Source organism: Rhinatrema bivittatum, chromosome 3, assembly GCF_901001135.1.
Source record: "Rhinatrema bivittatum chromosome 3, aRhiBiv1.1, whole genome shotgun sequence".
Taxonomy (NCBI): domain Eukaryota; kingdom Metazoa; phylum Chordata; class Amphibia; order Gymnophiona; family Rhinatrematidae; genus Rhinatrema; species Rhinatrema bivittatum.
The window spans coordinates 16,436,623-16,456,267 of NC_042617.1; the positions used below are offsets into that span (position 1 = coordinate 16,436,623).

The 19,645-nt window shown below is 45.6% G+C and overlaps 1 protein-coding gene across 1 annotated transcript in view; it reads left to right on the forward strand.

Annotated features, from left to right (window-relative positions):
• GLP1R (glucagon like peptide 1 receptor) overlaps positions 1–19,645 on the forward strand; it is a 328,220-nt gene that overhangs the window by 264,659 nt on the left and 43,916 nt on the right. Inside the window, exon 8 of the mRNA XM_029592923.1 lies at positions 426–486. Coding sequence (XP_029448783.1) covers positions 426–486 — 61 coding nt within the window. The remainder of the gene's footprint in view (positions 1–425; positions 487–19,645) is intronic.

A 19,645-nucleotide genomic window follows, 5' to 3' on the forward strand; every position in this document is an offset into this window, starting at 1 on the left:
CCAAATGCATAAAGGTATCTCTGTGAGTGCTGCTGTCAGCAAGCCTGTAAAGGCCCCCTGAGTTTTGGTATGGGTCAGATAATAGGGATCTTAACCCGGAGTAATTATTCACTAACAAGGACGCAGGTTTATGGTGAACCAGAGCCCAATGATTCTGCAGACAAAATGTTGAATAAAGTATATTTATTAGTGATATACTGTGTGTGTGCATATAACAAATATAAACTGATATTTTGTCTACCAGATCACTTGGAAATTATCCTGCCTTTCTTAATATACAGCTTCCATTTTTTGTGTAACCATTTTGCTGGCAACAGGTTGCTATAATTTTTGAGGGCATTTCTTAAGGCCCGTAGTGCCATTGAGTTATCACGCTCGGAGATCCAGCCATCACCAATATCTTTCTCGCTTCTCTCTCCCTCCAGGTGTGCCAGTGCTGTTTGTGATCCCCTGGGGAATCGTGAAGTACCTTTATGAAAATCACGGGTTCGTGGAAAGCTATAAATTTTCTCATGATGCTCAATTTTCGTTCTCCATAGGGGAGGGGAAGTGTTATTATCTCTTTTGTTTGGCCATGTGTGGCAGAATGAAATCATATTGATTTATTGATATTTTTCTTTCTCGGCTCCGTTATGTTTTAAGTGATATATGCAAGCATCCTCATAGCTTGAGATGTTCTGCCTTTCCTTCCAGGAATTAGCTATGTATTGGTCTTTCAGCAGCCGCAACAGAATACCTGATAGAGTAGGATGCCCTGGTGAACGGTACGGAGGGTGATAAAAGTTCTTCGGTATAACAGATATCTCCCTGTTGTGTGAGTGTGGCTGCTTTGTGGTCTCAGAGCTTCGATCAGCTCAGTGTGCTGCTTAATCATCTTTCCACTCTCAGGTAACAGGCCCATGAAAAAAAAAAGAATACAAATTGCACAATAATCTGCCTGATGACTCAGTTGGTGATGCGCCAGCAGCAGTGCTGGGCATTAACATAGGGGGGCCTTGGATTCAAAGTCCAGACTTGCGCACTTCTCCCTGGACAAGCAGCGGCTGGGGATGGTGGGGAAGAGCACTCTCAGTGACCTGCTTGGGAAGATGTCCCAGCCATCAATCACATCACAAACTTTAAAAAATCCCAAGGGGCAGGTTTTCTAAGCTTATTACACACGGCTCAGAGCCTTGAATGAAACATGCAATTTCAATTAGGGCTTGAGGTTTAAAACTTCTCCAAGCTGCTCTTCCTGCCCTGTTTTGTTGGCTTTGACTTGTGGGAGAGAGAGGGAAAGAAATGCGCTTTTGTGCTCCACCTGAAATTTTAGCTCTCTCAGGCCTGCTTGTCGGTGGCTGCAGCAAACTATCCCTTAGCTCTGTGCTTTGTTTGAGTCAAGCAATAAACTGAGCGGATGCGACCTCCTGCTTAGGCAACTCAACTGGAAGGTCTCAGTCACGTTTGCCAGTAGATGAACACTTTCAAGTGGAGCTGTCTATGATGGAGGACTCCCTTTTTCACAGCATCAGAGGTGCCTCTTACAGTTTTTAAGTCTCTGTTATAGTCCCACTGTCCTCAGTGCCCCTCCATGATAGAGGTGTGGCAGCACCTTACAGCCCTGGCACAGAGGTAGCATAGCCCCAGACTAATGGAAATCCTCAGAGGGGTGGCCATGCTAGTCTGGTGAGCCAAAAATGACAAAAGGCGGGTGGCGCCTTACGGACGAACCAATTTATTGAGGCCAGAGTCCACTTCAGCAGATGCAACTTTAATGTTTTTCAAAAGCTATTTTTTCCGCTTAAAAGACACATAAGTAAATAATACGTTCATGTACTCTCAGTATTTTAGCATAGCCAACTTTTAGGTGTGTAAATTTTGCTTTAAAGTGCTGCTTGGGTGATAAAAGTCAGTGCAATGCAAAGAACAGAATGACACTGTCTATATCTGCATTGGACAATTATTGTAAAATAGTGTTAATTCAGTTCCACAGTGACCCTGGGAACCCTCACCTCTGTAGTAAGGTATAAGTGATTATAAACAGATTAGAGCTGGAGATCAGAGCAGGCACAGCCAAAGGACGACCAGCCCCGACTGCACGTCTGACGTTCCTTCCTCATTATCCTCTGCCATTCACCTGTAGTCCTCTCCCTGCTCACACTGAAAAGGCCATTTTCCACCTGATTGCTCTCGCTCGGGCATGCATAAATATTTAAACCGCGACACAAAGGGTAAAGTCTGTCCATCAGGAGCAGGCCTGCACTCGGCCGCAGTTTTCTGAGGCCTGCCTCAAGCAAGTGCCACCCCGCAGCTGTGCAGCAGGCTGTAAATTTCATTTCTAGCTCAGCTAACTTCCTGATGATGAGAAATCATGGGAAATAAATTACCCAGCTCTGCTTTGTCATTGCTATGATGACTGCAGGCTTAAGGTGCTCTACGGGATAAAGTCATTCTCATAGATTACAATTCATCTCTCAGACTTGTGGACAGAATTAGGTCCAGCAAGCTTTGTTTTAGCCACTACAATGCGTGGAGGTATATAGCATATATAGAAATTGTGTATCTTGTCTGTGTGTTTTCATTAGCCTGGATGTTCCGCAGAGCACTGTCTCTTATAGGGGTGACTTGGTATTTATTTATTATTTATGTATTTTTATAATATGCAAATCCAATTCAGAATTGGCCAGTGGCTTACAGATAAACCATCATAAAATCACAAACATAAAAATCCAACACAAACAACATACATGACATTCTGAAAAGTTAAGCCTGAATTCATGGAAATCTAAAATAGCCCAATATCATTTGCTCACCAAATGCCTGTTTAAACAGACAAGTGTTCACCTTTTCTAAAGCTCAGGTAATCTGCGTTGCTTCTCAGATCTTTAGGCAGAGTGTTCCACATCCCAGGTCTCGCTATAGAGAATGCTAAATGGTGAATTTCATCACAATAGTGGTTAAAATCTTGAACTGTATTCTCATTCTAATAGGATGCCAATGCAACTGTCTTATTTGAGGGGTAATCCTATCCCTATATCCAGAGCCCCCAATTTCCTGTAGCAGATTTTTCAAGATTCTGCAGTCAAAATTAGCAAATTGTGTGATAGACTTATCAAAATTCTGAGGTAATTATATGACAAATTTACATATTTTGCATAAAGATTTATACCTCTGGCTATGCAAAAAAGTATTTTTTAAAATTAAAAACCAATCATATTATTTGAATTTAACAATATTTAAACTATATACAAATAAAAAATGTGACAATTACAAAAATAAACAATTTATCAAGTTAAGACCCATAAGTTACATACTTTTAATTGTGAATTCTCATGTTTGCTTTGCATTGAAAGTGCAACCATCCTTTTAATATTTTCTTGAGAAAGTCCTTGCCTTCTTTCCAAGAATATGAGCTTCTTTATACTAAAAATACCCTCTGTATCAGTAATATAGCAATGACGGCAAAAAAAAGACCAAATGCTCCACCCAGTCTGCCCAGCAAGCTTCCCTAGGTAGCAACTGTGCAGGCTATCCCAAGTTTCTCTTAAGTGAAGTAACTATTGCTCCATGCAGTTATCTCAAGCTTTATGATATGCCATAACATTTTCAGCTAGCAACATTTCTTACTGGGTGATGAGCTTGCTTGAAAATTCAGTCAGTGCTGCTTGACGTGCTTTGCTTATGGACTTGGCCATAGAAGCAGCCCTGTGCTTTTTCCCTTATGTCTGCGTATCAGTACCCCAGACTGTAGAAGTGGGCCCTCTTGGTTGTTCTCTGAATCCAATTCCCCTTTTCCCCCGCCATCAAAGTGGGAAGCAATGTTGCAGTTGCATTAAAAGCATCAACGCTTATTACTTAAGAATAGTAATCTCCATGCCTTCTGCTAAGGGCAGTAACCACCGCACCAACAAGTTACCCCCATGCATGCTTTTTTCATTTCTTTTAGGACAAGGCCAAAGAAGCAGTCCTATGCTTTTTTCCTTATGTCTGCATGTCAGTATCCCAGACCATAGAAATCGGGGCCCTCGGTTGTTTTCTGAATCCAGTTCTCCTTTCCCCCACTAATGGCAAAGCAGGGAGCGATGTTGCAGTTGCATTAAAAGCATCAAGGTGTATTGGTTAAGGGTGGTAATCTCCATGTCTTCTGCTAAGGGTAGTAACCACTGCTCCAGCAAGTCCCTCCCCCCCCCCCCCCGCCCCTCACACACACACACACGCACGCATTTCTTCATTTCCGTCCTCTAGCCTTTTAGAGATCCACAGTGTTTCAATTCTCTGTTTTTGTCTTTACCAGTTTCAGAAGGGCATTCCAGGCGTCCATCACCCTTTCCATGAAGAAGATGTTGGTTCTGAGTTGTCTCCCCTGGAGTTTCATTTCGTGATCCCTGGTTCTATTGCTTTCTTTCCAATGGAAAAAGTTCAAAGTTTGTGCATCATTAAAACTCTATTCCAGAGTATACATATTCAGATCCTTCAGCCTTTCCTCATAGGTCTTCCAATACAGACCCTATACCATTTTGGTCTCCCTTCTCTGGACCGCCTCCATCCTGTCTCTGTCCCTTTTGAGATTCGGGCTCCAGAACTGAACACAATACTCCAGGTGAGGCCTCACCAAGGACCTGAACAAGAGCATCATCACCTCCTTTTTCTTACTGATTATTCCTTTCTTTATGCAGCCCAGAATTCTTCTTGCCTTGTTACATTGCTTCACCATCTTCAGATCACCAGACACTAGTACCCCAAGATCCCTCAGATCCCTCTCTTGGTTTGTGCACACTAGACTTACGCCCCCATTACTTAAAACCCTTTTGGATTACCGCACCCCAGATGCATGACTGTTCACTTCTTGGCATTGAATCCCAGTTGCCAAATCTTTGATCACTCCTCAAGCTTTCATAAATGACTTTTCATTCTCTCTACTTCAGGTGTGTCCATTCTGTTGCAGATCTTAGTATCGTCCGCAAATAGACAAATTTTACCTTCTATCTCTTTTGCAGTGTTGCTCACAAAGATATTAAACAGAACCGATCCCAACATCGATCCCTGTGGCACTCCACTTAACACCGCTCTCTCTTCAGAGTAGGTTCCATTGCTGTCTCCTATCAGTCAACCAGTTTGTAGTCCACACCACCACCTTGACACTCACTCCCAAGCATCTCATTTTATTTACTAGCCCAGTGGTTCTCAACTGGTGTATCGCGATTCACCAGTGTATCACCAAGCACATGCAGGTGTGTTGCCACACTTCCCAGTCCCCTGCTGACCCAGCTGCTTCCTCGGTACCAGCAAAATAGGAATTCATCCTCCACCTGGGCTTAAAATGCTGCTAGCTCAGGTGGAACGCAGCAGGACAGCTGGAGTCAGCGGCGCCAGCATGTTCTCTTCTTCCCTCCCTCCCCCCTCCCCCCCCCCCGAGACCTGGAAGAGGAAGTGGTATGCAGCAGCCGTGCGCACAGGAAGAGGAGACCATTCCAGTGTGTGCAGCATCGGCCTGAAGAAGTGAGGCGCAGCCTGAAGAAGAACAACGTGGCAAGGAGTAAAAGAGGAGCAATGTCAGCCCCCGTAGTGGATGGGAGTCCTTTCTCGAGGCTGCGAGGGCTGGAAGTGGAGGAGGCTGCTGCTGCCGTTAGTTCAGTAGGGGGAGAGAGAGGGAGAGTGAGTGAGCGAGCAAGCATATGCGTTTGAAAGCATGTATGTGAGTGAGTTAGAGCCTGTATGTGAAAGTGTGTGAATGAAAACATGTTTGTGTGAAAGAGAGTATGTGTGTGTGTGATTGAGATCCTTTGAGTGTGAGAGAGAGAGCATGAATGTAAGTGTATGACTGAGAATCTGTATATGTGAGAGAGATCTTGTGTATGTATGATTAAGAGCCTGTGGGGCGGATTTTAAAAGGGTTATGTGCGTATATTGTGCGCATAACCCCAAAAACCCTCTCCTGCGCGCTCCGAGCCTATTTTGCATAGGCCCGGCGACGCACGTACCTCCCGGGGCTTGAAAAAAGGGGCGGGGTGTGGGCGGTCCGGGGGCGAGGCGGGGGCATGGCCAGAGCCTCCAGACACAGTGGCCATTTGCTGCTGTGTCCGGAATCGCAGGCTGGCCATCGGCCGGCGCGCACAACCTATGCCTGCCCGGAGGCAGGCACAACTGTGTGTATAATTAAGAGAGAGAGCATGTGTGTGTGTATGTGATTGAGAGCCGGTGTAGATGAGAGAGAGCGTGTGAGTATGTGATTGAGAGCCTGTGTAAAAGTGTGAAGACAGACAGCTTGTGTGTAAATGTGTGATTAAGAGCCTATATAAATGAGAGAGAAATAGCATGTGAATATGTGTATGACTGAGAGCCTATGTAAGTGCGAAAGAGCATGTGTATATGTGTGTGATTAAAAGCCAGTGTGAGAGAAAGCCCTTGTGTGTGACAGAGAGAGGAGAAAGTTGCAAGCAAACCATCCTTCCTTCTGCAAATTCAAAACAATCTCAGGGCACCTGGATATCAAAAATTCCCAGGTATGCAGAGCAAAGCATTTTTTTATACTTATTTTTCATTATTGGGTCTTTGTGTCTGCTATTTTGAAATATTTTATTGGTATCTAGACATTTTTGATATGAGTTTTTAATTATTGGATATTCCATTCATCAACTATTTTGAAATCTGTTCTTTATGTTAGCATGGTTTTACTGCTATTGATTTTATATTTCTTGATTTGTTTTGAGAACTGGTAAAATTTCTCTTTTTCCTTTGTCACACTGCATACAGTCTGTCTGGCTTGTTGCGGTTTCCAGTTCAGTTTTTGTCTGCATGTTTCTATTTATGCTTTATGGTCTCTTTATTCTTTGTTAGGTGAGGGTCTACACATGTGATTCAGGTGAGGTTTTCTGCTGGCATGTAGTTTCTGTGTAGGGCTCTATAGCAGCCTGGCTTGGTCCGTTTTCCTAATAGGAGGTGCATTGGTGTCTTAAGGCCTGGTGTAATATTTTCAGTGTTGTCTTTTCTTAGGTTAGGTGGTTACTGTTTGAGTGCTGAAAATTGGTGCTGTTTTGGTATGGGATGTTACTATTTATAACCAAAACACAACAGAGCAACCGCTGCACTTCAGCCAATAGTATCCACAGTAAAAGTGCAGATCATCTATATTCAGTCCCAATCAAGAAGATTCAAAGGAATTCAGAAGATCAAGTGCTTTTATTAGTTTAATCCGGCAAACTCCACTGATTTACAGTACAGACATCTTAATACGCGTCCCCCGACACGGTCCCGTGTTTCGCCTAGGGCTGCATCGGGAGGGAACACACATTTCACAATGTGAGCTGTAAAAAATATAAAAGGATTAGGACAAAGCAAAGGACTTTATGCCGACACAACTTACAGCATATCAAGAGTATATAGGTCCAGCCTACCTGAGTGCAGAATTTCTTTACACTTGACAGGGAGTGCATACAACCTAAGGGGCGGATTTTAAGAGCCCTGCTCGCGTAAATCCGCCCGGATTTACGCGAGCAGGGCTTGCGCGCCGGTGCGCCTATTTTACATAGGCCTGCCGGCGCGCGCAGAGCCCCGGGACTCGCGTAAGTCCCGGGGTTTTCCGAGGGGGGCGTGTCGGGGGTGGGACCGAGCGGTGCGCCGTTTTCGGGGCGGGGCGCGGTGTTTTGGGGGCGGGCCCAGGGGCGTGATTTCGGCCAGGGGCGGTCCGGGGGCGTGGCCGTGCCCTCCGGAACCGCCCCCGGGTTGCGTCTAGGCGCGTCAGCGGCCTGCTGGCGCGCGGGGATTTACTTCTCCCTCCGGGAGGCGTAAATCCCCCAACAAAGGTAGGGGGGGGGGTTTAGACAGGGCCGGGGGGGTGGGTTAGGTAAAGGAAGGGAGGGGAAGGTGAGGGGAGGGCGATAGCGAATTCCCTCCGAGGCCGCTCCGATTTCGGAGCAGCCTTGGAGGGAACGGCGGCAGGCTGCGCAGCTCGGCGCGCGCCGGCTACACGGAATAGGCAGCCTTGCGCACGCCAATCCAGGATTTTAGTGGATACGCGCAGCTACGCGCGTATCTACTAAAATCCCGCGTACTTTTGTTTGCGCCTGGAGCGCCAACAAAAGTACACGAACGCGCCATTTTTGAAAATCTACCCCAAAGCGCAGACAGGTATTTGAACCTAACAGAGTTGGCGCGAATTCAGGTGAACTGATCATGTGGTCCCAGGGGGCCAATCAGAGATGCCCCCGTCCCTGAAGCGCAGCTAGCAGTACGATCAACAGATGTCAATGATAACCCCCCCAACGAATTAAGTAAATAGATACCATTCTAGTTCACGGTTTAAGCCTTTAGGAACCACTGTGTCTAATAGAAAAATCCACCTTTGTTCTCTCCGCCCGAGCTGTTCAGCATAATTTCCGCCCCAGCGGGAGCGGGGAACCACTTCAATTACACAAAAGAACAAGTCTCCAATGGTATGTGAATGCTGGGCCCAGTGCTCAACTAGAGGTTCATTTTCCCGAGCATTCCAAATGTTAGAACAATGCTCAATCATTCGCGTTTTTACCATTCTTGACGTTTTTCCCACATACAGCAGAGGGCATGGATAAGTAATAATGTACACAACTCCCTGAGTGGTACAATCAGAGACTGATCTTAAAGGGAAAGTTTTTTGTGTAACCAGGTGTATAAATGATGAGAGAGATGCCATGTGACTACACATAGAGCAATTGCCGCAAGCAATTGCCGCAAGGGGGTGGGATAGTTGTGCAGGATAAAGACCGATATGAAGCTGAGGTGTATCGCCAGTTAAATGACCAGTCTTTCTACCTTCCTTTAACCCATGATCCTACCCCGGATCTCTTACAGCAGATTAAAGCGGCGGTTCAACAGGCGTTAGAGGCTAGAATGGTGACGCCCCGGGAGGCTACATTTATAGTGGCAGAAGAGGCAGAAATTTGCGTGATAGGCTTATTCATGCGGACTTTAATTTGACTAGCATGACTCCTAGACCCTTACCTATACATCAACCTTGCGGCAATTGCTCTATGTGTAGTCACACGGCATTTCTCTCATCATTTATACACCCGGTTACAGCACGGGGGCCTCTCTGATTGGCCCCCCGGGACCACGTGATCGGTTCACCTGAATTCGCGCCAACTCTGTTAGGTTCAAATACCTATCTGCGCTTAGGTTGTATGCACTCCCTGTCAAGTGTAAAGAAATTCTGCACTCAGGTAGGCTGGACCTATATACTCTTGATATGCTGTAAGTTGTGTCGGCATAAAGTCCTTTGCTTTGTCCTAATCCTTTTATGTTTTTTACAGCTCACATTGTGAAACGTGTGTTCCCTCCCGATGCAGCCCTAGGCGAAACACGGGACCGTGTCGGGGGACACGTATTAAGATGTCTGTACTGTAAATCAGTGGAGTTTGCCGGATTAAACTAATAAAAGCACTTGATCTTCTGAATTCCTTTGAATCTTCTTGATTGGGACTGAATATAGATGATCTGCAATGTTACTATTTATGCAATTTCTGTTCAGAGTACTTATTGTTCGCTTGTGTCATTCTTAACAGTAAAAATAATACTGGACCTTTATTTTTTATTTCCACTGTGAATTGTAATGAGCAGTGTGTCACATATGTGAGCGTGGTATATCAGGTGTGTCACAATGGAAAAAAAGTTGAGAACCACCGCACTAGCTTATGTGGGACTGTATCAAAAGCTTTGTTGAAATCCCAGTAGATCACATCAAGCATTCTTTCTTGGTCCAATTCAATAATCACCCAATCAAAAAAGTCAATCAGATTTGTCTGATATGACTTCCCCCTGATGAATCCATGCTGCCTTGGGTCCAGGAGCCCACTGGATTGTAGATAGTTCACTATACTTTCTTCCAGCATATTTTCCATTAATTTTCCTACCACCGAATTGAGGTTAGCCAGCCTGTAGTTTCCAGCCTCCTCTCTGCTCCCACTCTTGTGAAGTGGGACCACCACCGCTCTTCTCCAATCATTTGGCACCACTCCCGTTTCCAGGGATCTATTGAACAGGTCCTTCAACGGACTCACCAGCACATCTCTGAGCTCCCTCCATATCCTGGGTTGCACCTCATCCAGCCTCATGGCCTTGTCCACTTTCAGTTTGCCTAGCTTTTCCCATACATTCTCTTTTGTAAACGGAGTTTTATCATTTCCATCCCCATTTGACGTCTTGGCAACCAGCAGTGGTCCATCTCCAGGATCTTCTTTAGTGAGCACTGAAGTGAAGTATTTGTTTAATATTTATGCCATTTCTTCGCTTCTCTCCACACATTGCTCCATGTCACCTTTCAATTCCACTGTACTATTATTATTTATTTATTTTCCTATGCCGACATTCGTGGTAGCTTCACACCGGTATATAATACATAATAGCAAGTGAATAAAAAATAAAATGCATACTTAATACATATCTTAAAACAGCTAAATAAATTAAGATTCCTAATAAATATACTAAAAAAGAAAGGAAAAAAACAATAATACAATAAAACATTTTTTAATCACTATATGACTTCGGACCTCCCTTCTTTCTCTGATATATTTGAAAAATGTTTTGTCACTCATTGAACCTCTTTAGCAATCCTTTCTTCTGTTTGACCTTTTGCTTTCTTTATTTCTTTCTTCATCTCCCTTAGTTTTAACAGATATTCTTCCCTGTGTTCCCTTTTTTGGGATCCTTTATACTTCTTGAACGCTGTTCTTTTTGTCTTTATTTTTTCAGCCACCTCCTTAGAGACCCAGATCAGTTTCCTTTTCCTCTTTCTCTTATTTATTTTTCTAACATATAGATTTGTTGCCTTTATAACTCCTTTTAATTTGGCGCACTGTTATTCCACCTCACCCATTTTCTCCCAGTCTTCCAGTTCTTCCTCCAGGTTCGTCCCCATTTTGACAAAGTCCGTATTTGTGTAATTCAAAACTCAGGTCTTCGTGTGACTTCTCTGTATCCTATTCTCAATGTTGAACCATACTATCTGATGATCAGTGCTGCTCAGGTGAGCCCCTACCCAAACATTAGAGACATTATCACCATTAATTGTTGCAACCGTCGCTGCCCGACATCTCTAATCCTCCCTCCTTACCTCTTTGGTGACTCCCTCCTGGGTTGATGGAAGTTTGGCTGCCGCGGCGTCATCTTGCCGACCTCCTCTGGCATTCCCGGACCGGCTAGACGCTGCCTTCCGCCATGTTCTACTGAGGCCTAAGGGCACGTGCGTGGTGCGGCCCCGACAAGTACCAGCAGTGGCACGAACCTCAGGAACGTCCCCCTGAGATGACATCATCATCTTCGGATATTTAAAGATCTTTCATTTCGCTAACTAATCAAGTTAGGAAAGGGTTTCCTACCTAGCTGCCTCCAGGTATCGCTGTGGATGGGATTTGCTCTCCACATAACTTGCTACTCTGCCTCCTCGGACTTTACCAGGGGTACCCGCTCCTCGGGGGCCTCGCTCTCTCTTTTACTTTTCAGGTCGCAGCCTGGAACCAGTACTCGCTCCTCGAGGGCCCACGTTCCCGGACCTGCTACTGAATATAACTTCTGCCAGGAAGTCACCGCTGCCTACAACACCAGTGAGTTACCATCTCTCTCTCAGAGCTTTCCCTGGAACCAGGTACTCGCTCCTCGAAGGCCTACTTCATTCCAGCTCCTGCTATTCTAAGAGACTACAGTGTGCGTGTTACCATCAAGGTTCTGTTCCTGAACTCTGCATACTCTGCCTACTCACTATCTCAGTTTCTCTACAGCTCTGCCATCCTGGGATCGCTGTTCCAGTGCCTGAGGGACTACAGCCCAGCCGGGCTCTTCCAGCTCACTACTGCCACCTCTTATGGTTCTCAAAAACTGTTTAATAAAAGAACTAGTGTGTGTCTGTCTCCCAACTCTGAGCCTGACCGGTGGTCCCTCTCGGGATCTTCCCCTGAAGGCATGGTCATCTGCCACCGGCCCCAGGATCCACCCACAATCATCACAAATAATAACATTAATAAGCACTAAATCGAATATCACAGCTTCCCTCATGGGTTCCAATGCCATTTGTTTGAGTAGAGTCCCTTGAAGGGCATCCACTATCTCTCTACTTCTTGTAGATTCCACGGAAGTGATACTCCAATCCACATCCGGCAGATTAAAATCTCCAATGAGCAACACTTCTCCTTTCTTTCCCACCTTTTGGATGTCCTGGATGAGTTCTTTGTCCAATTCTTCTGTTTGAGTCGGTGGCCTCTAGATCACTCCAGTAAAACATGGAAGCACCATCTTCTTTTTTTAGGACAGTCCATAATTCTTCTTCTGTACCCATGTCCCTTGCAATTCAGTTGCTTGGATATCTTTTTTGACATAGAGAGCTACTCCTCCCCCTTTTCTGTCCTCTCTGCCCTTTCTTAATAAGTTATAGCCTAGGGTGGCTGTATCCCAATCATGAGAATTTGTGAACTATGTCTCTGTAACAGCAATAATGTCCAAGTTCACCTCCACCATTAGGTCCGCAGGTCTGGGATTTTGTTGACCAGACTACGAGCATTTGTAGTCAATGCTTTCCAGCTGCTCTTCCTAGTCAACTTTTCTGCTTTTTTGAAATAATTTATTTTGTTACTTTTTTTTTCCTTCCTGTTTTGCTTGGGAATGACATGCCAAATTCACTGGCCACTTCCTTCCACCCTGCTTCCTAGTTTAAATGCCTCATAATCTATGATGAGCAGTTTGTCCTGCTGTTAATCACACAGAAATATATGTGCACATACTGCATATTGGATGCATGGTAATGGGTACAAAAAGGGGTTGAATTAGCACAGATTGAGACTTATCAACAGTAGTGGCAGTCATCAAGGCTTCTATGAATTGAAATTAATGTCTTCTCTGCCTGCTGTGGGATACCAACATTTGCAAACTTCTAAAACACATACTGATTTTTGTAAATGGTGTATGACTGGCAACAAATGCAGGTACAAGAACTTTTGTATAAAGATGAAATTCTTCTATTGGGACATCACTCCATCCAGGAATTATATCAAAATCATCTTTGGTTTGATAAGGATTTAAGAGATCTTGGAAGGATCAATCATTCTGAATGCTTTCTCTGTACACTCCAAGTCCCCCCTTCCCCTCCACTCTTCACTTCAAGACAGGGGGAAAAACAGAAGAAGGTTCCTTGCAGGCTGTTTGTGAGCGGAGGGGCTGAAGAAGGAGCAGAGAGAGCTGAAATTGAAAGCAGGCAACTTTCTTCAAAAGATTGACTTAAGAGGTGTGAAAGCTTTCAAGAATGTTGATTCTGAGGCAGATTGTAAATTATGCAGCAACAAGCTAATTATGTGGTTTTTCCTACCACTGCATACCTGCAGGAGGCTAGGGACACTGCCTATACCTAATTCTTGTAATTAAAAGCACTGTACCATTTTGCACTAACCATAATACCCTCAATTATTTCTCAGGTAAACCTAGAAATAAAAAGTTACAGTTAAAAAATCCTGTTTGTAATACATTTTTTTAGCTGTCCTATGAAAGGAGGACTATGCTACTATCTTATGGGCGAATTTTAAAAGCCCTGGGTGCACCAAAACCAGAAGATACATGAGTATGTCTGGCTGGCACTTGCTGCGTAGATTTTAAAAGGCACCCATGTACGCGTTCATCTCCTGGTATGCGAACAAATTAAAAGTTGCAAAAAAGGTGCATTAAGACAGTAACTTTTACACAGCCATGCGGGTGCACATGTACACGCGTATGTCAGCTTGTGCCAGTGGATGCGACCATTAAATAACATACGCGTGTATATGCAACATGGTATAAAATAAGCCGTATGCATGTACAAGTGCGCACAATTTTATATGGACGCGGTCATGTGGGCGCAAATGCCACCTCTACCACATAAGTGGGGGGATTTTAGAAGACACGCAAGCATGGGCGGGACATGGGCATTCAGAGACTTAATCATGTATGTATTTACGTGCACAAGTGCATGCCGGGGTCCCCTTCTGCGTAACTTTTCAACTGCTATGGATGGCGTGTAAGTAATAAAATAAGAAAAATAGGCTATCAGTGGGGTTCAAAGGGTTGGTGGTAACAGGGTAAAATGGAGGGTAACTAGGGGGGTTAGCAAGTCCTATCTCTTACCTGGGTGAACTGGGCACAAACTGGGGAAACTGGTAATTGTGTCGGCTTGAGTGTCTACTAAAATCCCCCCACTTATGCGGTAGAGGAGGCATTTGCGCGCGTCCATATAAAATTGTGCACAAATGTACGTGCGTACGGCTTATTTTATACCATGTGCGCATATACATGCGCACATGGTATAAAATAGCCACATCCTTTGGCACAAGTTGGCATTCACGTATACATGTGCGCCCACATGGCTGTGTAAAAGTTATTGTCTTAATGTGAAAATTAAAAAGCAGCCTTGAACCCAATCAGACCTATGGGGTAGATTTTAAAAGATGCGCGCGGGAGAGTAGATTTGTTCGCGCAACCCGGCGCAAACAAATCTACTCCCGATTTTATAACATGCGCGCACTGCCGTGTGCGTGTTATAAAATACAGGGTCGGCGCGCGCAAGGCTGTGCAAAATCGGCAGCCTGCGCGCGCCGAGCCACACAGCCATCCTCCGTTCCCTCTGAGGCCGCTCTGAAATCGGAGCGGCCTCAGAGGGAACTTTCCTTCCGGCACCCCCACCTTCCCCTCTCTTCCCCTATCTAACCCACCCCCCAGCCCTAACTAATTCCCCCCACCTTTATTTTACAAGTTACGTCTGCCCGAGGCAGGAGTAACTTGCGCGCGCCGGCCGGCTGCCGGTGCGCCATGTTCTGGTCCGGGGGCTGGTCCAGAGGCCGCGGCCATGCCCCTGGAATGCCCCTGGGCCGGAACCCCGCCCGCCCCCCGCCCCGGAACGCCCCCCAATGACGCGCCGGCCGTGACATATGCCCCCGACATGCCCCCCCAGAAAAGCCCCGGGACTTACGCGCATCCCGGGGCTTGCACGCGGCACCAAGCCTATGCAAGATAGGCTCAGCGCGCGCAGGGGATGGAAAGGGCAGCTTTTCAGGGGTTACGCACGTAACCCTTTGAAAATCTGCCCCTATGTCTTTTGTATTAATGGGAAAGATGAACAATCAGTTACTAACGGAGTCAGGTTTTCTGTAGCTTTTCTCCCAAACCAAAGAAATACTGATTTCTTCAAATATTTTATTTATTTATTTATTTAACACTTTTCTATACCGACCTTCATGGTAGAGACCATATCAGATCGGTTTACATCGAATTGGGGAACTGAACCAAGAACATTAACCAAAAACAATAGGTTGAGCATGAAAAAACAAAGTTACATTTAACAGGGAAATTAAACTTGGAAGCATAGGCTGCTGGAAGGAAGGAAAGGCTTGAGATAGCGGAGGAATTATTAGTATAAACAAAGCAGAGTCAGGGGGCTCTTATTCTGGACATGGGTAATATGGAGATCCATTGCTCCTGCAGGAAGTTCTGTCGACTATTGTGTGTCATGGGTATCTGAGAAGGCTAATCTGTTCCTACTCATCCAAACACTAATTCTATTCAGACACTTTCGTTAGTTGTTCATTGGCGGCTTTCCAGCAGGATCACTCACACGGTAAAATAAATTATATGACATCAGCATCGATGAAATAGCTAAGCCCCAAAGATAAAAGAATTTTCCTCAGCAGTTATTAAATACAAATTGAAGAGTACAGCTGATAATGCTGATCCCTGTGGCTCCCCTATCTTCATTACTTTCCAACCAGATTATGTTTCACTTATTATCTGCTGCATCCCATTTTCTAGAAATGATGACAATCACACAAGTACTTTATCTTTTGTGCCAATAAACCTTAATTGTGTAATCATTAATTCATGGGAGACAGTATCAAAAGTTGTGGATATGTCTAATTGAACTAATAATGCCAATACACCCACTAATCCATCTTTTGCCACAAGATATCCAACATTGATATTAATAGTATCTTGATCTCATAATTTTTTTTTCTAAATACATACTGATTAGGATATTGTTGTCTTCTATAAAATCTTCTGTTAGAGAACCCATTTCTCCATAATTTTACTTAAAGATGGTAAGTTGAATATGAGTCTGTAATTTATATTTTATAACATAGTAACATGGTACTGTTGGCGAAAAGGATCAAATGGTCCATCCAATCTACCCAACAAGCTTCTTGTGGTAGTATCTGCTGCACCATACAGGTTACTCCAATGTTTCTCTTAAGGGTAGCAACTGCCACTTCATGCGGTTATCCCCAAGCTATATGATAAACCCCCCAAAAAGTACTGCAATATTTTTACTGAATGAAGAGCCTTCTTGAAAATTCAGACAGTGCTGCTTGACATACTTTGCTTATGGGCCTGGCTGTAGAAACAATTCTGTGCTTTTTCTTTTATGTCTGCGAATCAGTACCCCAGACCATAAAAGTCAGGGCCCGTGTTGATTGTTTCTGAATCCATTTCCTCTTTCCTGCCCCTTGCCGTCAAAGCGGAGAGCAATGTTGCGTCTATCAGTTCCCCAGGCCGTAAAAGATGGGGGCCTCATTGGATGTTGTATAAATCCAAATCCCTATTTCCCCTGCTGTTGAAGCTGCGAGCAATATTGCCGTTGCATCAAAATAATCAAGGCTTATTGGTTAAGGGTAGTATCCGCCACACCAGCAAGTTACCCCTCCCAACCTCATCCATGCACTTTTCTTCATTTTCATCCTCTAACCTTTAGGTATCCACAATATTTATCTGATGTGCAGATAAAGCCAGATTCTTTTTTACAGGACAAATTATAGCTCTGTTTAACAAATTAGGTACATGACCTTCCTCTAAAGAGGCGTTAATGATAGTCAATATTACCTTTGAAGTACAATCCTGTAAATGTTGCATTATCCAGAAAGAACATAGATCCAAGGCATAACAATTTGAGTTCACCCTTCACATCAACTTCAATAATTCTGATTCATATAAAGAGGTAAAATGCATCCAACCTGCACTCATTAATCTCTTCTGAGTTCTCAGGCCCTTTAGTACACACAGGAAGACTTGCTTGAAGCTTATCTGCCTTATCCACTAAAATATGTTGGAGGCTCATCAATCACTTCTTTCTTTTCGGTCAATCTTTTCACACTCCAGAATAGTTCCTGTGAATGATTTAGGGTGGGGGTGGGCAATTCCGGTCCTCGAAGGCTGCAAACTAGTCAGGTTTTCAGGATATCCTTAATGAATATGCATGAGAGAGACTTGCATTCACATTGCCTCCGTTATATGCAAATCTATTCCATGCATATTCATTAGGGGGTATCCTGAAAACCCGACTGGTTTGCAGCCCTCGAGGACCGGACTTGCCCACCCCTGATGTAGTTAATTTTAGCTGTATAGTCATTTCTTTTTGTCTCTTGCACTAATCTTTTGTAGATTTTCATTGTTGACAAATATTGTTCTCCCAGGAGAAGCAGGATGTAGTCCTCACAGATGGGTGACATCATCAGACGGAGCCCTGTCACGGAATACTTTTGTCAAAGTTTCTAGAACTTTGACTGGCACACTGAGCATACCCAGCATGCCACTAACCCTGTGGCCACACAGGGTCCCCCTTCAGTCTTTTTTTTTCTGTGCAGCAGTTGCTTTGTGGTTATTGGAGCTCTGTATGAATTTCCCTCACGGAAAATTTTGAAGTTTTCTTCGTTCTTCACCCCATCCTGGGGTCCCCCATCACGCTTCGACTCCTCCGACGTTCGGTGAGTTATTTCGCGATGAAACTGTCGGTTCCCGTTTCTTCACCTCACCATGTCTGATGACCACCGACCACACCAGCCTATTTTTAATAATGACGACGGGTTTCAGGAAGTGTCCTGAGTGCCCACGGACGATGTCCATAATGGACCATCACACTGGTGCGTCCTGTGCCTCGGGCCTTCCCACGACGTCCGTTGTTGCCAGAGCTGTGCCCAGATGACCCCCAAAGGCCGGCACGCCCTCCTGGAGAAGGTGGAGTATTTGTTTGGGCCCAAACAAACCGCTCCATCGACTTTGATGCTCCATCGAAGCCCTGCCAGGAGGACCAAGGAGCAGGAGACCGACCTTTGCCGGCATTGACTCATTCTAAGGCTTCCGCATCGTCATCCTTGGCGCCAGAGAAGCACCGGGCCAAGCACCGCGGGAAACACTGACACCGGCACCGACATACATTACCGTCTGGTGCCGGCACCAACACCGGAGCAGCATCGGCCTCGGCCAGCCGCTTCCAAAGAGAGCCTGGGGAGAGGAGCCCCCATCCTTCCCCAGCGACATCAGTGCTGGGCACAGAGCCTCCACGGACCCCATGGATGCTCTGGTGACGCCTAGCCTGCCTTCCACCCTGGGCACCATGTTATCCACGCCAGCCTTTAGGGAGGAGTTGGACCATGTTGTCCAACAGGCAATGCTGAATGCCCTTCTGGGCTTCCAGTCGTCACTGGTGCCGGTGCTGGAACCAGTGGCCTCAGTGTTGGCATCGCTCCTCGAGCGCTTGGACACCCTTATCGGTGCTCTATCATCGCAACCCATTCCATCGGGTCTTTTGGTACCGAGCCAACCACTGATGCCTCCCCCGGCATCAATACCGATTCTGGGTTCCTCAGAAGAAGATGCGGCCACTGGCCCTTCCCCTACACAAGACCCACTGATGCTAGAACCCCTTCTGAGACCGTCAGGACCAATGGTGCCTCAGTGCCCCTCCCTGACCTCGGTTTCATCGGTGCCAGCGCCACCTGCCTCGGTGCGGCTCCACCGTCCATCGGTGCCAACTTCCCATCCCTTGGGTCTAGCTTTTTCCCCTCCATCTGGAGGTCTGGTGGATGAAGGAAAGCCCCCCTATAATCCATGGGATGATGCCTCCTCTGACCATTCCTCACAGGTTTCAGAGGAACTTCTTTCAGAGCCTTCACCCCCGGAAGAAAGGCGACACTCCCCTCCAGAAGACCTCTCCTTTGCCAGTTTTGTCAGACAGATGTCTGAAACAATTCCATTCAAACTTCTAATAGAGGAGAATGCTAGACACAAAATGTTGGAGATCCTACAGTTTGTGGATGCTCCAAAAGAGATTATGGCAATCCCGGTGTATGAGGTTCTCTTCGACCTCTTGTGCCACCTCTGGGAACACCCAGGTACGGTACCTCCAGTCAACAAAAAGACCGATGCAACCTACCTTGTACAGCAAACCTTGGGGTTTCAAAAGAGCCAATTACCTCACCAGTCTGTGGTTGTGGAATCAGTCCGGAAGAAAGCTAAAAGGACCCGTCCTCACTGCTCTGCCCCTCCTGGAAAAAACCAGAAGGCGTTAGATGCCTTAGGCTACAAGGTGTTTCAAGGGTCCATTTTAATTGCTCGCATAGCAGCGTGCCAACTTTATATGACCCAATACAATAGGACTCTCTGGAAACAAATCCAGGAATTCTCAGAGACCCTGCCACAGCAGTTCCAGGAGGGCTTAGCCTTAATCCTCCAGAAAGGATTGGAGGCTGGAAAACATGAGGTCAGAGCAGCCTATGACTCTTTCGACACAGCATCCAGAGTCTCGGCAGCAGGCATTAGTGCCAGTCATTGGGCCTGGCTCAAGGCTTCATTGGGCCCAGAGGTGCAGGACAAATTGGCTGATCTCCCCTGTATAGGAAAACACCAGTCTGGGGAC